The sequence below is a fragment of the Aricia agestis genome, chromosome 16 (genome assembly GCF_905147365.1).
Source record: "Aricia agestis chromosome 16, ilAriAges1.1, whole genome shotgun sequence".
In the NCBI taxonomy this organism is placed as follows: domain Eukaryota; kingdom Metazoa; phylum Arthropoda; class Insecta; order Lepidoptera; family Lycaenidae; genus Aricia; species Aricia agestis.
This window is the reverse complement of record NC_056421.1, coordinates 566,641-585,932: the sequence shown is the minus strand read 5'-3', so window position 1 is coordinate 585,932 and position 19,292 is coordinate 566,641. Positions and strand designations below refer to the sequence as shown.

At 36.8% G+C, this 19,292-nt stretch overlaps 3 protein-coding genes across 3 annotated transcripts; all 3 read right to left on the bottom strand.

The window, feature by feature from the left end:
• Positions 1-333: 333 nt before the first annotated feature.
• LOC121734896 lies at positions 334-4,412 on the bottom strand. Its single transcript, XM_042125530.1, has 4 exons — positions 4,169-4,412; positions 2,328-2,489; positions 932-1,112; positions 334-524 (listed from the first exon to the last, which is right to left on the bottom strand). The coding sequence occupies exons 1-4, from the start codon at positions 4,253-4,255 to the stop codon at positions 364-366; spliced, it is 591 nt and encodes a 196-aa protein (XP_041981464.1). The 5' UTR covers positions 4,256-4,412; the 3' UTR covers positions 334-363.
• Positions 4,413-5,969: 1,557 nt separating this feature from the next.
• On the bottom strand, positions 5,970-18,372 carry LOC121734895. Its single transcript, XM_042125529.1, has 5 exons — positions 18,186-18,372; positions 16,345-16,551; positions 15,366-15,621; positions 14,981-15,177; positions 5,970-5,980 (listed from the first exon to the last, which is right to left on the bottom strand). The coding sequence occupies exons 1-4, from the start codon at positions 18,258-18,260 to the stop codon at positions 15,020-15,022; spliced, it is 696 nt and encodes a 231-aa protein (XP_041981463.1). The 5' UTR covers positions 18,261-18,372; the 3' UTR covers positions 5,970-5,980; positions 14,981-15,019.
• On the bottom strand, positions 6,978-11,528 carry LOC121734898. Its single transcript, XM_042125531.1, has 4 exons — positions 11,303-11,528; positions 9,396-9,551; positions 8,860-9,040; positions 6,978-7,199 (listed from the first exon to the last, which is right to left on the bottom strand). Exons 1-4 carry the CDS (start codon positions 11,387-11,389, stop codon positions 7,039-7,041), a joined length of 585 nt encoding a protein of 194 aa, XP_041981465.1. The 5' UTR covers positions 11,390-11,528; the 3' UTR covers positions 6,978-7,038.
• Positions 18,373-19,292: the final 920 nt, after the last annotated feature.

Sequence of the window (19,292 nt, the reverse complement as noted above, 5' to 3'; positions counted from 1 at the left end):
GGCATATTTTAATGGAATTACTAAATACTAGCTTTAGGTGTCTGTCTGTTCACAGCGAGACGCAAAGCGATATTTAACTCGTACTAATATTAAATAAACTGCGACAGTACCGGTTTAGCAAGCACTAAATCGATTTCGATAAAATACCTATGGAGAAGCATATGCTTCTCTATATGGAGAACCTACGGAAAACCTTTTTCGGAAAAGGACTCTGATAATTTTATTCCAAAAAATGGACGGTTCTCGTGTGGTAAAAAATAGGAAAAATATAGTCCATATATTAATCAATATATTTTTATCATTTATTAATAAAATTAACTTAAAAAATTATAAATAAAATCCAATAATACTGCTCAATTAATACTAAACATTGTCAGATCTGTTTGCGGCTGGATTGGTGTCCGTATAGCCAGGGGCCATGGTGCAAGCGGCCTCGGCTGCTGTGTTGGTGAACTGGAATTGTGTTGTGGCTTCCAACTTCTGTACCTCACTCCTCACCAAAATAGACAGGTAGAGGTGGATAACTGGAAAAAGTGTAGAATGTATTATTGACCAATTAAAACGAAGTTTTAGGCGTTGATCAGGTAATAGTACTCAAGACTAATTGAAAATCACATATCAATGCAATTTACACAAGAGTTATTTTGTGTGGTCCATAATGTTAACGGTTAGTTGAAATACTCTTCACTGCCTTAAAACCAGATTATACATTTTTCTTTTAAATTTTACCAAGTAGAAGAAACTACAGCTGCAGTTTTGGCTGATTATAAGTGTTAAAAAAGAGATACCGATTTTGTGCTTAAAATTGGTCACTAGCAGTTCTAAATTCTGCCCTGCTCTAAAGTAGCAAAAACAATGTTGATGTCCAAAAAGTTACAAGTGATTAAAAAAGAAAACAGAGGTAGAAGACAGAAGTTATAAATATACTCACTGATAGACAAGACGCAGAACAGGAGAAATGTGAAGAAAGTGTAAAGTGTGAGGATCCACACGAACGGCGAGTGGACGCTGATCACGATGTCCATGATGATGATGGCCAGTACGAAGGCGATGTTGAGGCCAAGGAGGAAGAGGCTGTAGCGGTAGAACAGGCGGAGCAGCACGGGATCTTTCTGGAAGATAGAATGACAAATTTTAATGGGACGAACGTTGCAAGAACATTAGTAGTCATAAAAGTGAGACAATTTCTACGTCCTAACTCCTAAATGGCTGAGCGCTGAAACAATTTAGATGAAATTTGACTCCATACTACAGATTTCCCGTATCCTATCATTTTATAGATGTTCTTCCTATTAAGCGGGCAACACGCGCGCGGTGAGGAGCGTATAATTATCGCCCGCATGCGGACCAAACCCACGCGCGGGTGATATTACGCATGACAGGAAAAAACAAGGCCTTTTCATCCGTTGTGGATGATTTATACAGTATTTTCATTGCGGAGTAACCACCTTTCAAATAAGTGCCTGGGACATGATCATAAATGTCCGTATGGTGCCCCAATCACATACGGCATTCTCGCAACATATTCGGCCCAGTCCAGAGGAATATGCAGGTCAATACGTCTAGGCCCAACTATGTGCGGGTTTACTCACGATGTTCTCCTTCACCGTACGAGCGTTCGAATTAAGTATTTGAGATCTGAAAATGGCTCATTGGTACAGGCCACTACCCGGCATCGAAACTACCCTCTGTCAAATGCGAACCAAAGGTCTATCTGTCGCAACCAATTGCTTAAAATATTTTCATTCAATCACACGGCTATACATCGTTTTGCCGACTTGTTGACTGCAACGTTTAATACTACAGCTAGACGACGCTTAACCAACTGGTTAAATGGCAAATTAACTAAGGTGACCATTAGTTTAGTATACATTAATTTGAGAGTATAGGAAAACTTTGTGTAATTTCTTGGAAGATTATTCTTTTGCGATAAATACCTTAGCATTTCACAATCCCGTAATTTCTTCTCAAATATTGGTTTCAATTTTAATTCATTCAAATGTGCCCCATAATTTCTGTCTCCCTAATAACACTTGGAACATATATTCACTACTTTCTTTTCGAAAAATATATTGAAACTAGCACAAACACCGGCTATTTAAAGCCATATTGTAAACAAAACGCACCTAGCGCCGCAGTGGTGAGCGTGGAACTAATTCAATTAGACGGCGGCTTTTGAATCAGCTGTAGTGTTGAGCGTTTTGAGCGACTGAAATATTCAATTAAAAAGCTAGACGTGTAATTGAATGGCGTTGTTCAGTCAAAGGGCTACATACGGACGCTTTTACGCATGACAGGAAAGGGAAATTCAAAATATACTCTCATACCTTATGACATCCCCGCAGCAGGACCCCATTGAATCCCACATCGAGGACCACCACTACCGTCGCGACCGACAGGAAAATGATGGGAAACACCGGCATCTTGCGCCCGTCGGGCGACCAGTGGCTTGCGAACGCCACGTACATGAGGCATAGCGCGTCTAACACCTAAAAGAGGAAATAACATTGTTTCAGTGATATATTAAGTTGACTATATTATTAACTAGCTGTTGCCCGCGACTTCGTCCGCGTGGACTTTATACCTAAAGTTTATAGCGCGCGGTGTCAATAAAATTGGTGTCAAAAGCTTTTTAAAACCCTGGTACCCCTTAAATCAAAATACCCAAAACAGCCGTGTAGTGTGCACATAATGTTTTTTTTTTAATTAAACTTTTTTATACCTAAAGCTTATTTAGCGTTACACAACTTAGCTGCATAATGCATTACGCAACTTTAGCTTTGCCCAATAGTCAATACCCATAAACTATTTAGTATTTATTATTGGTAGACTGTTGTTTCTCATATCTATGTTGGTACGTGAGTTAATTAATAACATATTATATAACAATCGAAATTTTAATTCAACATGGTACCACCTCTAATAGAAATACATATGAGCAAGCGATAGCGCGATCTAGGCGACTCTTGGTGCCATCTGTTTTGAGTTTTTGGAACTAAGTTAATTTAACCAAATTTACGCATTTTCACCAGTAGCATTTTTTCCAGTAAGAAGTAGACTATGTCCTTTCTCAGGCTTTAGACTATCTGTGTACAAAATTTCATTACAATCGGTTCAGTAGTTTTGGCGCTGTTGTTTTTGAATTTGATGTCTAAGTTGGTAGGTGAGTTATTAGTTAATAACGTGTATAACAATCGAAAGAATCTAAAAATCTAGCTCATTATGGTACCACGTCTTATAGAAATACGCATGAGCAAGCAATAGCGCGATCTAGGGGACTCTTGGCGCCATCTGTTTTGGGTTTTTGGAACTAAGTTAATTTGACCAAATTTACGCATTTTCACCCCCTTACAACCCCTTTTTCCAGTTAAAAAGTAGCCTATGTCCTTTCTCAGGCTTTAGACTATCTGTGTACAAAATTTCATTACTATCGGTTCAGTAGTTTTGGCGTGAAAGCGAGACAGACAGACAGACAGAGATACTTTCGCATTTATATTATTAGTATAGATAACTCGCACACCGGTTTCGGTGACGGTGGCCGGTTTCGTTGAAACCAGGCCAGTTACGCAGGAGTAATTTTATAGTGTCCAAGTGTGAGCGCAGTATACAGAAGCATTCTCTATTCCTTTTACTCTCATAACCCAGTGGGTCGGAAGACCGATAAGTCAGACGAGACATCAGGCGCAGGATCGAATTTTCACATGCCCATCCGGCGCATGGATCATCTTACTTGTCACTTGTCAGACAATCAGGTGATCAGCCTGCATTAAGTTGACTAAATATAGTCAGGTAGTATAATTACTAAGATTATAAATGCGAAAGTATGTCTGTCGGTTACCTCTTTGCGCCCAAACCGCTGAACCGATTTCGCTGAAATTTGGTATGGATATACTGTGAGTCCCGGGAAAGGACACGGGATACTTACTTGTTATCCCGGAAAATATATGGTTTCGCGCAATAAACTAGTTTCTTAGTATTTTTGTCACAAAATCTATGACATATTCTTCTCCCACTTTGTTGTAATGCGAATTTGTAATGCGAGTTTTTGGGATGATACACCAATGCTTAACAGCGCCATTTACGTATGGGTTTAAACGTGACTTTATTTCAGTAGTATTATGGTCTACTATCAAAATGCACAGAATAAATACATAGTTAAAATACTTACTAATTTGATCCAGGCGGTTCCGATGAGTCCAAATCTTAGCGGCAGGCACAAGCAACAACGCCTGAACTCTGGACACTCACAACGCATCTTCTCTGGTTATATTATATATAAGTATATTGTTATATTGTTAGTTGTTATAACTGTAACTTATCTCTTTTAGAACTACACTATTAAGCGTAAAACTTGAATGTTGTTACCGTCTCAGAAACAGTAGCAAAAATTACTGACAAAAGCAAACCAAAAACTTTGCAAAACAATTGAAAAAGCAAAAACACTGTCGTGTCGTTGTCAAATGATACACTGATTTATAATTAAACTATCTGTTATTTATATTTGCGAAGGAAGCAGCTGATAACAGCTTGAAACTGATCGCAGGGTCAGTCTATCTCCCCGCGTTTCCTCTCTGATTAACTTTTCCAATGACGCCAATGGGAAGAAGGCGTATTTTTATTGTTGAAATTCGGGAAAATCCATCTATAGCAATCTTTCCCAAAGTGGACGATAACGCCCTCTTGTGGGCGCTGGAGGTCTAAAGGTGCGGTGCGGTGCGGTGTGGGACCCAAAAAAATGTGAGTGTTGTGTAGAGGGTTGGGGGGTGATTTATTTAATCTGGATGCATTTTAAATTTAAACAATGGAGGTGCTAAAACATAATTTGTTCTCAAAGTGGGCAGTAGACAAAATAAGTTTAGGAGCCCTGATCTATACTAATATAATAAATGCGAAAGTGTGTATATGTGTTGTTTTTTTTTTATGGCCCCTTATACAGGACCCCTAGTTCCCCCTTCCGAAGGGAAGAGACAATTTTTTACATTTTCATAATGTGTATATGTGTTAGCTCTTCACGTCCAAACCGATTTAGCTGTTTGGTATGGAGATACTTTGGGTCCCGGAAAAGGACATAGGAAACCAGCCGGGCTAGCACGGCCACCAGTAGAAATGCGAAAGTATGGACAAACTTTGGACATAAACTTAAAGTCCGTTCCGATCTTTACCGCGGCTAATACGACCGACAAAAATTCAATTAAAACTATAATATTTGTCATAGAGTAGGATATATTATTTGAATTTTTAGGACTATAGTCTGTCATAAAGTGGCATTTTAATTGAATTTTTCGGAACGAAAAAAGATCGGAACTTCACCTTAAGTTTATCTCCACAGTTGGTCTACATTCCGGTGGTAGGCAACATGTAGGACATTCTGAAAACATTTATTTTAAATTTAGGTTCTCTATATACAAGCTTTTTTATTTAGGTTTATAGACTTTATAACTTAGTAATAAATTACAACAATAATGGTATGACATAAAATGTTTATTTTTTAATATTTCACTTACTTAATAAAAATCCACACTGTGTACACAGACGTTATAATAATTATAAATTGTTTTGTGATTTGTCCTTGTCTCGCAAGTGACTTTTATGACATATCAGACAAGCACAAAAATATATTTTATTTAATATAAATTATGCATAAAAAGCGTGAGTCATTTTTTAATTAAAGTAAGATAGACCACGTTACTTTAAATGCAATTTTTATTCATAAAAAGTAATAAAATCTTTAGATTCAACAAACAATACATAGCAATTTTCAACTTTTTCAAAATATGTACGGTACACGTCGAAAAGGTGTATTTATCAAGAACAAAAAGCTAGATAGTTAATGGCTAGCACTTATGGCGGGCAGTTTGCTGTTAACCTTGGTCTAACTTCACCGCGAAGCGTCAATTTCCACATTTTTATGATACAACTGCTAGTTTAAAACGCTCCATTTTCGCGGCCTTCATTTTATTTTTAACCTGCATTTTTATCACTAATAATCACTTTTTACCATATCATTTTGCATAATAATTATGCTTTCTTTGCAGTCAACGTACTTATTACCACACTCTGAGACATTATAATATTTTAATTACTATTTATGTCAAATTATTCATTTAATTAAAAAGTATTGTAAGCAATAACAACTTGAATAAAATAAACCGTGAATTTCTGTTATTTTAAAGAATGTTGGTTTAGGTCTGAACTTTAGAAATCTAATAATAATAATAATAATAATAATATCTATGGACGCTTCACACCACGTCAGTCTGGCCCTGTGGTAAGTACCTGAAGGACTTGTGTTACAGGTACCAGACAACGGAAATATATTTAATACTTTTATACTATACATATATTTAAGATTTTTATTATATGATACACATATTTAATACACATCCATGACCCAGGAACTTTGAAAACTTATTGTTCCGTCGGCGGGACTCGAACCCGCGACCCCCGGCTTGAGCTACCAACGCGCTCACCACTGAGCCACAGAGGTCGTCTAAGAATTCAATCTGCAAATTTTTAAACCACATCTTTTATAATGCCCAGACTTATTCATAATTCAAATTCTTTGTAATCTCAGAAATTGCTCTATGAAATTCTTAAGTAGACTTGGGGGATATTTGAATTTTACGTATTATCATGTAGATGGACTGTCGAGACGGCATTTCATTGGGTGTGCATTTGTCAGGCATATTTTAATGGAATTACTAAATACTAGCTGTAGGTGTCTGTCTGTTCACACCGAGACACAAAGCGATATTTAACTAGTACTAATATTTAAACTGCGACAGTACCGGTTTAGCAAGCCGCTAAACCGATTTCGATAAAATACCTATGGAGAAGCATATGGAGAACCTTTTTCGGGAAAGGACTCTGATTATTTTATTCCAAATAAACCCTTTTTTGCCATTTGGCTACGGAACCCTAAAAATGGACGGTTCTCGTGTGGTAAAAAATAGGCAAAATATAGTCCACAAATTAATCAATATATTTTTGTCATTTATTCATAAAATTAACTTATCCAATAATACTGCTCAATTAATACTAAACATTGTCAGGTCTGTTTGCGGCTGGATTTGTGTCCGTATAGCCAGGGGCCATGGTGCAAGCGGCCTCGGCTGCGGTGTTGGTGAACTGGAATTGTGTTGTGGCTTCCAACTTCTGTACCTCACTCCTCACCAGAATAGACAGGTAGAGGTGGATAACTGAAAAAAGTGTAGAATGTATTATTGACCAATTAAAACAAAGCTTTAGGCGTTGATCAGGTAATAGGTACTCAAGACTAATCTTCTTTAAATCTCATATCGATGCAGTTTACACAAGGGTTATTTTGTATGATCCATAATGTTAAGGATTAGTTTAAATACACTTCATTGCCTTAAAACCAGGTTATTCATTTTTCTTTAAAATTTGATCAACCAGTAGAATAAATTTAGTTTGTTATTATTTTTAGCAATATTCCGCGAAAACAACTTCCACCTTTAAGTAAATGAGTGAGTGTACGCATAGGCATGCGTACAGCACCTCCCTCCTCCCACACTGCCTATGCATACACTCGCATGCAAGAACTTGCAAACACCACCACCACACAAGCAATAATGTTGGCAAATCCGTGCAAGGCCCCTCACCACCATGCAGGTTGAAAACCTCGACGCGCGTTTCGCCCCAACACCGGAGCATCCTCAGGACGTGGACTCTACGAACAACGTCGAGCCCCGCTACTATCCCCACTACCGCCACTACTCTCACTAGTACCCCCGAACATATTAATAAGCGGTGACGTAGTCAAGCAAGTTTGGTCATTCAACAATGCAAATCTGTTATTTTTCTTTTCTTTTATGATCTCTAATTGTTCCAACACGCTCAGCCGAAAGCCTTTATCGCATTTATGTAAAAATTTATAGGAATGGCCATCGGGCACAGTATGATTACTATCTAAAAGATGTTTAGCAAAATGTGACTAATCAGGATGACCATTTCTATAAGCCGCGATATGTTCTTTATACCGAGTCTCAAAGCTGCGTCCAGTTTAACCCACGTATACACTATCGCATTCAGGACAATCGATCTTATAGACACCGGATTGATATTTTTTATCAATCTGGTCTTTATTATGACACAAATGATGTTTTAAAGTATTATTTGTCCTGCATGCGACATGCATATCGTTGCTTTTCATTATTTTGGATAAGCGTGCAGATACCTCTCCCATGTAGGTCAAACTGATTCCATTAACAACTAGTAGAAACTACTGCAGTTTTGGTTGATTATGATGTCTTATGAGTGTTAAAAAAGAAAGACCGATTTTGTGCTTAAACTTGGTCTTTAGCAATACTAAATTCTGTCCTGCTTTAAAGTAGCAAAAACAATGTTGATGTCCAAAAAGTTACAAGTGATGAAATTAAAATTGGTCAAGTGCGAGTTGGACTCGCGCACGAAGGGTTCCGTACTGCAGTTATAGAGCAAACATAGACCAAAAATTGTGTTTTTGTATGGGATTCTTAAATATTGAAGAAGACATATAATTAACACCTCTGTGAAGATACCAAGTGCCTACCTGTTGCCATTATTGATATCCAGCAAAAAAGGCCAACAAAAATCACGTTTGTTGTATGGGAGCCCCTTTAAATATTAATTTTATTTTATTTTTAGTATTTGTTGTTATAGCGGCAACAAATATACATAATCTGTGAAAGTTTCAGAACTCTAGCTATAGCGGTTCTTGAGATACAGCCTGGAGACAGATAGACGGACAGACAGACGGATAGACAAACATCGAAGTCTCATGAATAGGGTCCCGTTTTTACCCTTTGGGTACGGAACTCTGAAAAAGGAAACTGAGGTAGAAGATATGAATATACTCACTGATAGACAAAACGCAGAACACGAGAAATGTGAAGAAGGTGTACAGCGTGACGATCCACAAGAACGGCGATTGGACGCTGATCACGATGTCCATGATGATGATGGCCAGCACGAAGGCGATATTGAGGCCCAGGAGGAAGAGGCTATAGCGGTAGAACAGGCGCAGCAGCACGGGATCTTTCTGAAAGATAGAATGACAAACTTTAATGGGACGAAATTCAGAACGCGACGCGTAGATGTATTTCTATTATATTTGTATTTGACAGATTTGCATAACGGCAGTTCCCAATATTTGATCTATCTCTGGTTTTGCCCTACTAGAGATAGGAATAACTCACATTAGACATTAGAGACATATATTTTATGTCAAATGTGAGCTATTCCTATCTCTAGTAGGGCAAAACCAGAGATAGATCAAATATTGGGAACGGCCGTAAGACGTCTCACGCAATTGAGCTGCGATCTGTCGACTATTTTTGACATAACACCACCAAGTTACGTAGGTCCGCCATCTGCCTAATCAACTTCTATAATACCTTATGACACCCCCGCAGCAGGACCCCATTGAATCCCACATCTAGAACCACCACTACCGTCGCGACCGACAGGAATACGATGGGGAACACCGGCAGCCTGCGCCCGTCGACGTGGATCGCGAACGCCACGTACATTAGACAGAGAGCGTCTAACACCTGAAAGAAGAGAACAGAATTATTGTATTGACGATTATTGCTGTATTTTTATTATAATTTTGTAGCTTTCAAAACATAATTTAATATAACGGTAAATTACGGCATCTCCGTAGGGGGTATCTTAACACAATGTATTAAAATACAGTGTCCCTGTGAGATAAAGAATTGACGTAGACGGAGAATACATAATATTATGATAGCTGTACACATGTTTATATTGATTTCAATGTTATTGTAAACAAAAAATATAGTATGTAGATTGTAGACTAGACTAAATTAATGTTCCCTGATAAATGATAATACCACTCTATATATATACTTTTTTTTATGAAATAAGGGGGCAAACGAGCAAACGGGTTACCTGATGAAAAGCAACTTCCGTCGCCCATGGACACTCGCAGCATCAGAAGAGCTGCAGGTGCGTTGCCGGCCTTTTAAGAGGGAATAGGGTAATAGGGGAGGGTAGGGATGGGAAGGGAAGGGAATAGGGGAGGGTAGGGAAGGGAATAGGGTAGGGGATTGGGCCTCCGGTAAACTCACTCACTCGGCGAAACACAGCGCAAGCGCTGTTTCGCGCCGGTTTTCTGTGAGAGCTTGGTATTTCTCCGGTCGAGCCGGCCCATTCGTGCCGAAGCATGGCTCTCCCACGTATAAATATTTGGTCACTGTTAAGCATATTTTGTGTACTTATTAAGTATCACATAATTTTTTTCGTTGATTTATGAATGCAGTCTTGTTCTAAGTGATCTAAAGAACTTAAGAGGGCTACTGGCCCAAAAAAATCAAACATCATCCTTCTCTCGTCACACTTACGCCCGTCTTTCATATGCCAGGTGAAAAAGGACAATCATCGCCAAGTTAGTTTACTATACTTAAAAGACGAACTAGGTATAATGATTATGATAAAAGTATTTTGAGAAAATTTAGGTTTTATCAATTTCTTTTCAGATATTAAAAAATATTAAACGATTATTAGATATTAAAAAAATACTATGACATGCTATGACATACATATTTTATTCTAATTATTTCGTACGAACTTGAGGTCTCTTCTATTTGTCTTTCCTATGTAATAAACATGATAATTTTAAGCAATAATTATTGTACTGACATGCCATCTATAATTTATCACACTAACAATTTGTTATTTTAATTATTACTTGGACGAATGTTGACTTCTAATAATATTGAAATGTTAACTTTGGACGATTTAGAGTTACTTAATTTAAATGTTTATATGTATATTTGCATGCTATTTTATAATATAGCTAAAAGACTTTAAGAACATCATTACCACCTACTGTGTTACACTTTTAAAGCAAATTAATAAATGAATTGAATTGAATTGAATTGAATTAAAGAAAGACTTCGATGATCCAAGCAAAAATATGTCTTAAATAAGGTTTTCTGTAAAAAAGAAACTATCGAGCATTTTTTCAGTAAGTATATCGTGTTTTCGTCTTGAGCATTTAATCTTCATGAACTGAAGTTACTTGTGTAAAAAAATATTTTTTCTAGACCTTACAGATTTTGAGATCTAGGTTAAGTATGTACTATGTAGTCAAGTTAGAGTCACGTGCATTCTTAACTACATTCATAACTCAATAGGTTTTTTTTTATTGGGATGATACACCAATGCAGCGCCATGTACGTGTGGGTTTAAACGTGACTTTATTTCAGTAGTATTATAGTCTACCATTGTTTAAATTTCAATCAAAATACATAAAATAAATACATAGTTAAATACTTACTAATTTGATCCAGGCGGTTCCGATGAGTCCAAATCTTAGCGGCAGGCACAAGCAACAACGCCTGAACTCTGGACACTCACAACGCATCTTCTCTGGTTATATTATATATAAGTATATTGCTATATTGTTAGTAGTTATAACTGTAATTTATCTCTTTTAGAACTACACTATTAAGCGTAAAACTTGAATGTTGTTACCGTCTAAGAAACAGTAGCAAAAATTACTGACAAAAGCAAACCAAAAACTTTGCAAAACAATTGAAAAAGCAAAAACACTGTCGTGTCGTTGTCAAATGATACAATGATTTATAATTAAACTGTCTGTTATTTATATTCGCGAAGGAAGCAGCTGATAACAGCTTGAAACTGATCGCAGGGTCAGTCTATCTCTCCGCGTTTCCTCTCTGATTAACTTTTCCAATGACGGCAATGGGAAGAAGGCGTATTTTTGTTGAAATTCGGGAAAATCCATATCTACCAGTCTTTCCCAAAGTGGACGATAACGCCCTCTTGTGGGCGCTGGAGGTCTTAAGCGCGGTATGGGACCAAAAAAATGGGAGTGTTGTGTAGAGGTTGGGGGGTGATTTATTTAATCTGGATGCGTTTTAAATTAAAACAATGGGGGCGCTAAAGCATAATTTGTTCTCAAAGTGTAAGTAATAAGTTTGGGAACCCCTGATCTATACTATAATATTATAGTCTGTTACCTCTTCACGTCCAAACCGATTTAGCTGTTTGGTATGGAGATACTTTGGGTCCCGGGAAAGGACATAGGAAACCAGGTCATAGAAAAGTGTACGGTTCCAGCGCGATAAACCAATTTTGGTGCAACGGAGTCGCGGGCGTCACCTATATAACAAGAAGTTCGTCATTTGTAATAATATTTTTTGTAACAAATTAATTTCAATAAATGGCGGATCGTTTTGTTAAGAGAGAACGCGAGTGCAGTAGAATTTAGACGAAGAAACTATTGCCATCACGCTTCACAAATCTCACTGCGCCGGCACGTGTGTGTGATAGAGACAGATACAGTAAATCGAGGTAATTTATGTCGATTATTAACGGTAACGTTCGGCACAGCTGCAGCTCCTTATCTCGCGATGAAGACTTTGCAGCAGACAGCAACCGACGAAGCGGCACATAATGCTAAAATATCTGAAATAATAAAAAGGGACTTTTATGTAGATAATTTAATGACAGGTTGTCAATCAGTACAAGAAGGAACACAGATATATTATAAAGAAATAAAGGAAATACTTACCAGGTGCGGATTCCAGTTGCAGAAGTGGGTGAGTAGCTGTAAAGAACTTGATAAGGAAATTTCTGAAAGAGGAGAGGATTTCGGAAGTTGTGTACAGGACAGGAATAGAAGGGATAAGGATATTAAATATGATGAGGTTATGAAGATACTAGGAATAACATGGGATCGCGAATGTGATGAATTTAAAACAACTCAGGGTCCATCTTGGCTAAGAAACCAGTCATTAGAGTACACAAGACCTAAGTCTATAGCAACAAACATGGAGCAAAGAGCTATCAAAATACACGTTATTACAGATAATGTAGAAAAACTTCCTTTGTGGACAAAGTATTCGACCTTACAGAAGCTAGTGCGGGTTAAAGCTTACTATAGAAGAGTTTTGAAATTTATGCGACAATATAAGAATAAGAAAAGATTTTAAGAGTGTCTACAGAGTGAAGAGATAGAAGAAGCATTTAAGGTTTGCATACGACATGTTCAGAAAGAGGAATTTCAAGAGGAAATTAAAGATATTAAGAAGGTAGGACATCGTAAATCAAGAAGTAAATTAAAGTCATTATGACCTATAATAGATGAAGAAGGAATTTTACGTTTTAGTGGTCATATAGAACATGCCAATTTGGAATTGGAATGTATGGCTACTAATGCCATACATTTAGCAGCCATTAGCGATTTATCTGCTGACGGGTTCATTGCAGGGTTCAAGAGGTTTGTGTCACGTAGAGAATTGGTGAGTGATAATATGTGGAGCGACAACGGCTCTTACTTTACGGCTGCTAAAGAGCTTCGTCATTTAGTGGCAATTGAGCAATCTACTGTTGCTGAATATATTAGAGAATGGGTAGGTAATAATGGTATTAGTAGTTTGAGACGATGACAGGTTACCCAGCAAATGGTGCAAAATTTCTGGAAACGCTGGTCCGACGAATATCTCATGTACATGTTGCAGAGATACAAATGGGCAAAACAAATGCCTGAGCCCAACGTGGGTGATGTAGTGTTAGTTAAGGAGGACGGTTTGCCTCCGGCTAGGTAGCTTATGGGACGGGTAGTTACTAAACATCGTGGTAGTGATCAGATCACGCGGGTTGTAACTCTCAAATGCAACGGCTCCTTAATTAAACGACCCACTTCTAAGTTGTGCTTACTACCTGTATAAAGTGAATAATTTGTTAATTGTTTTACAGTACTATTTTATTTTTATTGTTAAAGGTATGTTAGAGTTTGTTTTCTGAAATTTATTTAGTTAATGCACTAAGCTTACGGTGGGCGGTTATGTTTAGTTCCTATTGTTTGTTAGTTTTAATTTTTTATACCTGTCTAGTAGTTAAGGACATTACTAGATGTCCTTGGTGGGCGGCATGTTGAACCGAATAAGGCCTCCTCTGTAAACCTTCTTTGTTATTAAAAAACATACAAGTGACAATATGTAAGACGTCAGTTAGTGAGTCAAAAGGTATGGCTCATATTGGCAAGATATAAAATTAGTAAAATTAATGTTGGGAAAATTTTATGAGATGATAATATATAGTGTTACGAGTGAACCAGTTGTATTATTTGAAGTTTAGAATCCCAACAACCAGAAGGCAACGTTGAGTAGTGGTCAGGTATTAAAAATCAATTTATCAACTCGGTTGGTTTATTATCATTTAAAAATCTAACCTAAATAGGAGAATTCAGAACTGGTGTCCTAAACAGATTAAAACTGGTTAAAGCTAATCGCACATAGTTATGTCCTCATCGTACGTGTATGTGTATGTGTCTCTTGTTGCTGTAAAAGTAGCAGCGCTAGCTCTTTCTTTTTTATTATTTCATAGGCAAATAATTCATAGCTTTGCGGTATTTATCTTCCATACTTATATTATAAATGCCAAAGCGTCTGTCTGTCTGTCCGTCCATCTGTCCGTCTGTCTGTTCTCACCTCTTCACGCCCATACCTCTGAACCGATTTTTCTGAAATCTGGAGACAGAAGAAGAAGAAAGAAATCTTTGAGACCCGGGAAATAAGTCCTTACTTATTTCCCGGGTCTCAAAGATTTCTTTGCATGTATTTTAAATATGTAATATAATGGGAAATAAGTCCTTACTTATTTCCCGGGTCTCAAAGATTTCTTTGCATGTATTTTAAATATGTAATATAATGGGAAATAAGTCCTTACTTATTTCCCGGGTCTCAAAGATTTCTTTGCATGTATTTTAAATATGTAATATAATGGGAAATAAGTCCTTACTTATTTCCCGGGTCTCAAAGATTTGTTAGCCACAGTATAGCACCGTGCATTTTCTGGTATAAAAAGTATCCTATGTCCTTACATAGGATACTTTTTATACCAGAAAATGCACGGTTCTCACGGGATAAACGAATTTTGGCGCAACGGAGTTGCAGGCGTCATCTAGTAGGTACTTTATACACATTACACGTTTTTTATTTTCTTTTAAGTTTTAATGGCAACTCTATTATACGTCAGAATTCTGTGCATTCATCGGGGCAGTCTCCTCCTTGCCCGCCTTGTCCTTCAGAAGATGCATCAGTATAGCGCGGTTCTGCAGCTGGTAGATCTTCACCATCTGGATCTCGTAGTACACCAGGATGGGCAGCACAATATGCACCATTACTGAAATATAATACTTAGTTAAAAAAACTAAAAAAACACGTTTTTTTTTCTTCTAAAAAAATATTGCATAATTGTCATTAATGGCTCCTAATACGTATGCAAAGTTTCGAAATAATTCGTGCTCAAAGATTTCGTTAGTCATACAAACAGCCGGCTAATAAAAGTATGTAAAATGAATGAAAAATTACCCATTTCAGTGATAAATATCGCGAGTGCGTTGTTCATTAGGCTGCCAACACTGGAGACGATGTAAGGCGCGATGAACACGAACATGAGATAGACCTCCACTAACACACTGTCCTTCGGTCCAGACGAGAAGGGGTTGACAGCAGATGTCGCGGTGGCCTTGGAAAAGTCGCGGAAGGCGCGCCATATGCCGGCGATAGTCAGCGCGGCGACGGCAGCGTTGTAGGTGGAGTACAGGACCAGCAGGCCTTTGTTTTTCTGGAAAAGATTGAGGAATGTTTCAGCACAGTATAGGTTATAGGTTTTAGAGCCCTTACAGATGAACCAAACTTGTCGACAGCAAGGGTCAAAAACAATCCAGCGACTGCCGTCGACGCGTGCCGTCGACAAGTGCCGTTTATCTGTCAGAAATCTTAGCCACAGTATAACAATATAATATATCTTAGCGTCGATCCACTGAAGCTGCTGCGTTGCAAAGATATTGTGTGTTTGAAAATCTGAGTGACAATATTTTGCCTGACTTCGTTCAGCGCACCGATTCTTGGTTTTATTAGATCTTTAAACCACATTATTAGCTTAGCTCAGCTCTGGTGGAACCGCGGCCTTACTCTCGACACAATCGAGAATCGAAATAACTGCATTCGATTGAACTTTAAATTATTAGAAACTTTTTTTTCTTATGACATACTTATAAAAACGTTTAAACACGAAAAACAAAAATTATCGACTTCTAAAATTTTAAAAAGAACCAATATCACCCATCAGTAAAATATTATCTTACCAATCATAGATTACTATATGTAGAGCTGCAAACCTTCAAGAAGATAGCGGATTCCCTCTTAAAAGACCGTTAATGCGACTGCAACTCTTCTGATTTTCCGAGTGTCCATGAGCGACGGTAGTTGCTTTCCATTAGGTGAATCGTGTGCTCGTTTGCCCCTAATATTATAAAAAAAGAGCTTAAATATGTCTTGAATTTACCTTATAACATGCGTACAGCAGCGTGAGATCCATGAAGACATCGATGACGAACTTCAGTATGGCTAGATGCATCCCTATGAATAGTTTGGTCGACACCGATCGCTTTTCCAGAAGCCGAGTGCTGTCTAAATCTTTGTGATAATCATCAGGAAATATTAACTTGTACTGCTCACTCACAACGAAGTACCAACACGGAGTGTCCAGAATCTGAAAATATATGAAAGTTTTTTTTCTATAAAGACCAAAGGCAATTTTGTATGAGCCCGCACCCACTACTGTAGCATGATGAGCATCTTATAAAAAATTAAAAATCTTGAAAAATGTATCATTTTAATATAATAATAATATGGCACAAAAATGGTAATGACGGAAAGTAAAACAAATGACAAATAGATTATCCTATAGGCTATATTACTATTGTACGATTTTATTTAAAAAGAATAATTTTCCATCTTTTTGTAGTAATAGATTTATAGATAGCCCTGTGCGAGTTTATTATGCTGGTTATACACTCCGGGCTAGATCCCAAACTGGTGGTACTTGGTAGGCATCGTAATTTCGACGTTCAAAAAGTGTATTCATCGATAATGGCTATTAAATGACAAGATATTTTTTTTTATTTATTTGGTAGAGCTAAGAAATCTTCCAAATACTTCAATAAAATAAATATTTTAAAAGGAACAGTTTCTGGGAAGTAATAGCACAGATTACTAAATAGTTAGTACGTACTACGTATACGTGCGTAATGGTAATAGCATGTAGCAAACAACAGAAAAGTGTATTTTTTTCTAGTAAAAGTCTCTTAGTCTTAAGAAATGTTTAGTAGAATATTCGTGGTTCGGACTTTGGACCACGAGTAATCCAATACCGCATCATAGAACAAAAAATACTTAGCTATTAACGATGTGTCAAAATGAGAGCCATAAAGAACCGTAATTTATTACATACCAGAACGCTGGGCCCTACAAGAAAACCACTGTTCTTTATTTGTTTGATACTGTGTTAGTGACTGTTCCACGAATTCATAACATACCTAATTCTTATCTTATTGTGTATCAAACAGTTCAAAAGTACATAATATTAAAAACAAAGTCATCAAATATTCATAATAGATGTTGCTTTAAATACATTTTATTTTAAAATATATTTCTATACGTCAAGCTATAGTTAACTAGTTTTTACAAATGGTAACTAAACTAGTTCTTTCTAAAAGTAACAACGCATTTTTAACTTTACAGAGTAACTTTTTATTCGCCTACATAATATGTTATATTAGAATACTAAAGCGCAACATCCTATAATAGTCCAACTTCTTGTTTATTTTCACAGGCGCTCATATAAATTTTAAAACATTAATCTGCCAAAAAATAAATACTTGTATAGTGTACATATACAATAAACACGAACCTTTACATAAAATATCAAAATTAATATTTATTTAAATAAGAATTGTATCTCTAATTAATTAAACATAATATTTTGTATCTTTTAATATTGAAGCGTCAAGAGTTTTGTTTCCCGCGCTCGCAAGATAAAAACTATAATATTAGAGGAGCCTTTAGTCGGGTCAAGTCAACAAATGATTAAGATTCCGAATTATATAACTATACTATCTGATCTGGCAACTGGCAACTAGATTTGGGTGATTCTATCAGATGTACAGGATAAACACAAAATCTATTTTGAAAACGGTAAAGCCGACAGAAATTTGGCAACAAACATCGGAACACGGAATTTTATATATTATTATTAAATATTTTTTGTAAAAATATGAATTAATACATAATTATTACATTATGATAACAACAAATATAAAAAAATACTAAATATATTATACTTACTAGTTTTGCTAACCCCACTAACAAAAGCGTCCAATGGACTATACAGTAGAAACCTCTTGAATTAGTAGAACACATCTTCACAATACTGTTTTATCAAATCTAAAGTTTAAATTCACAAGTTCACAGTGTCATATTAAAGCTCTGGAGGCTGGAATCTCACTAAGGAATGTGCGTCTACTCTCTGTAGTGGCCGATACTGTGGCCCCACTAGACGATCGTGGCCTTGAAACGACGCGGAATATACTATTAGGCCGTGTGTCCACTGCATCACCGGACGTCACCGACTAAATGAACAAAAATTCGAATAAAATGCCACTTTATGACTTAAACCATAGGTTTCATTTTACTCTACACTACATAAAGCAGTGGCGGCATGGATCGCTAGACCAATGTCGGTAGAAAGTGAAACCTATAGCCTAGGCACACTATTACAATATTTACCCTATATAAAACTAGGTGTGGCCTAGGTGGCATGTATACAGGGTGTAACAAAACTAAGAAACACTTTAGGGAGTGAAAAGGTCCCCTATAGACTTCGCTATGAAAGTGGCAGCGCTGAAAGACTAACTTCTTTTTCACTTTTGTATGGAAAAATTTCATGACGCTGGAGCACTTCCTAATACAAATCACAAAAAAATTGCTCGTTCAGCACAGGACTTTTACAGTGAACTCTATACAAGGGACACATATACTCCCTAAAGTATTATCACTTAGTTTTGAATAAAATAAATAAATATTGTTTATTATTAATTTTTGTCGTTGACGTCCGGTGACCAGGCGGTGGACAAAAATTATATTGGTACTTGTAAAGTTTAAACTACTGTATAGGTAATATTTATTCAGTATCCTAATTTCGGTCGGAACTATAATACACGCGTTTTGTTACAACAATAATAATTGTAATGTTGTGGACTTGTGGTTAGTTTTGTTTGAAAAAGTTATATTTAGTCCGAATTGTGGTAATATTATTATGTTTAAAAGGCTGTTGAAATAAATATATACGAATATTATAAAGCTGAAGAGTTTGTTTGTTTGATTAAACTAATCTCAAGAATCAGTGGTTCGAATTGAAATATTTTTGTGTTGGATACTCCATTTATCGAGGCA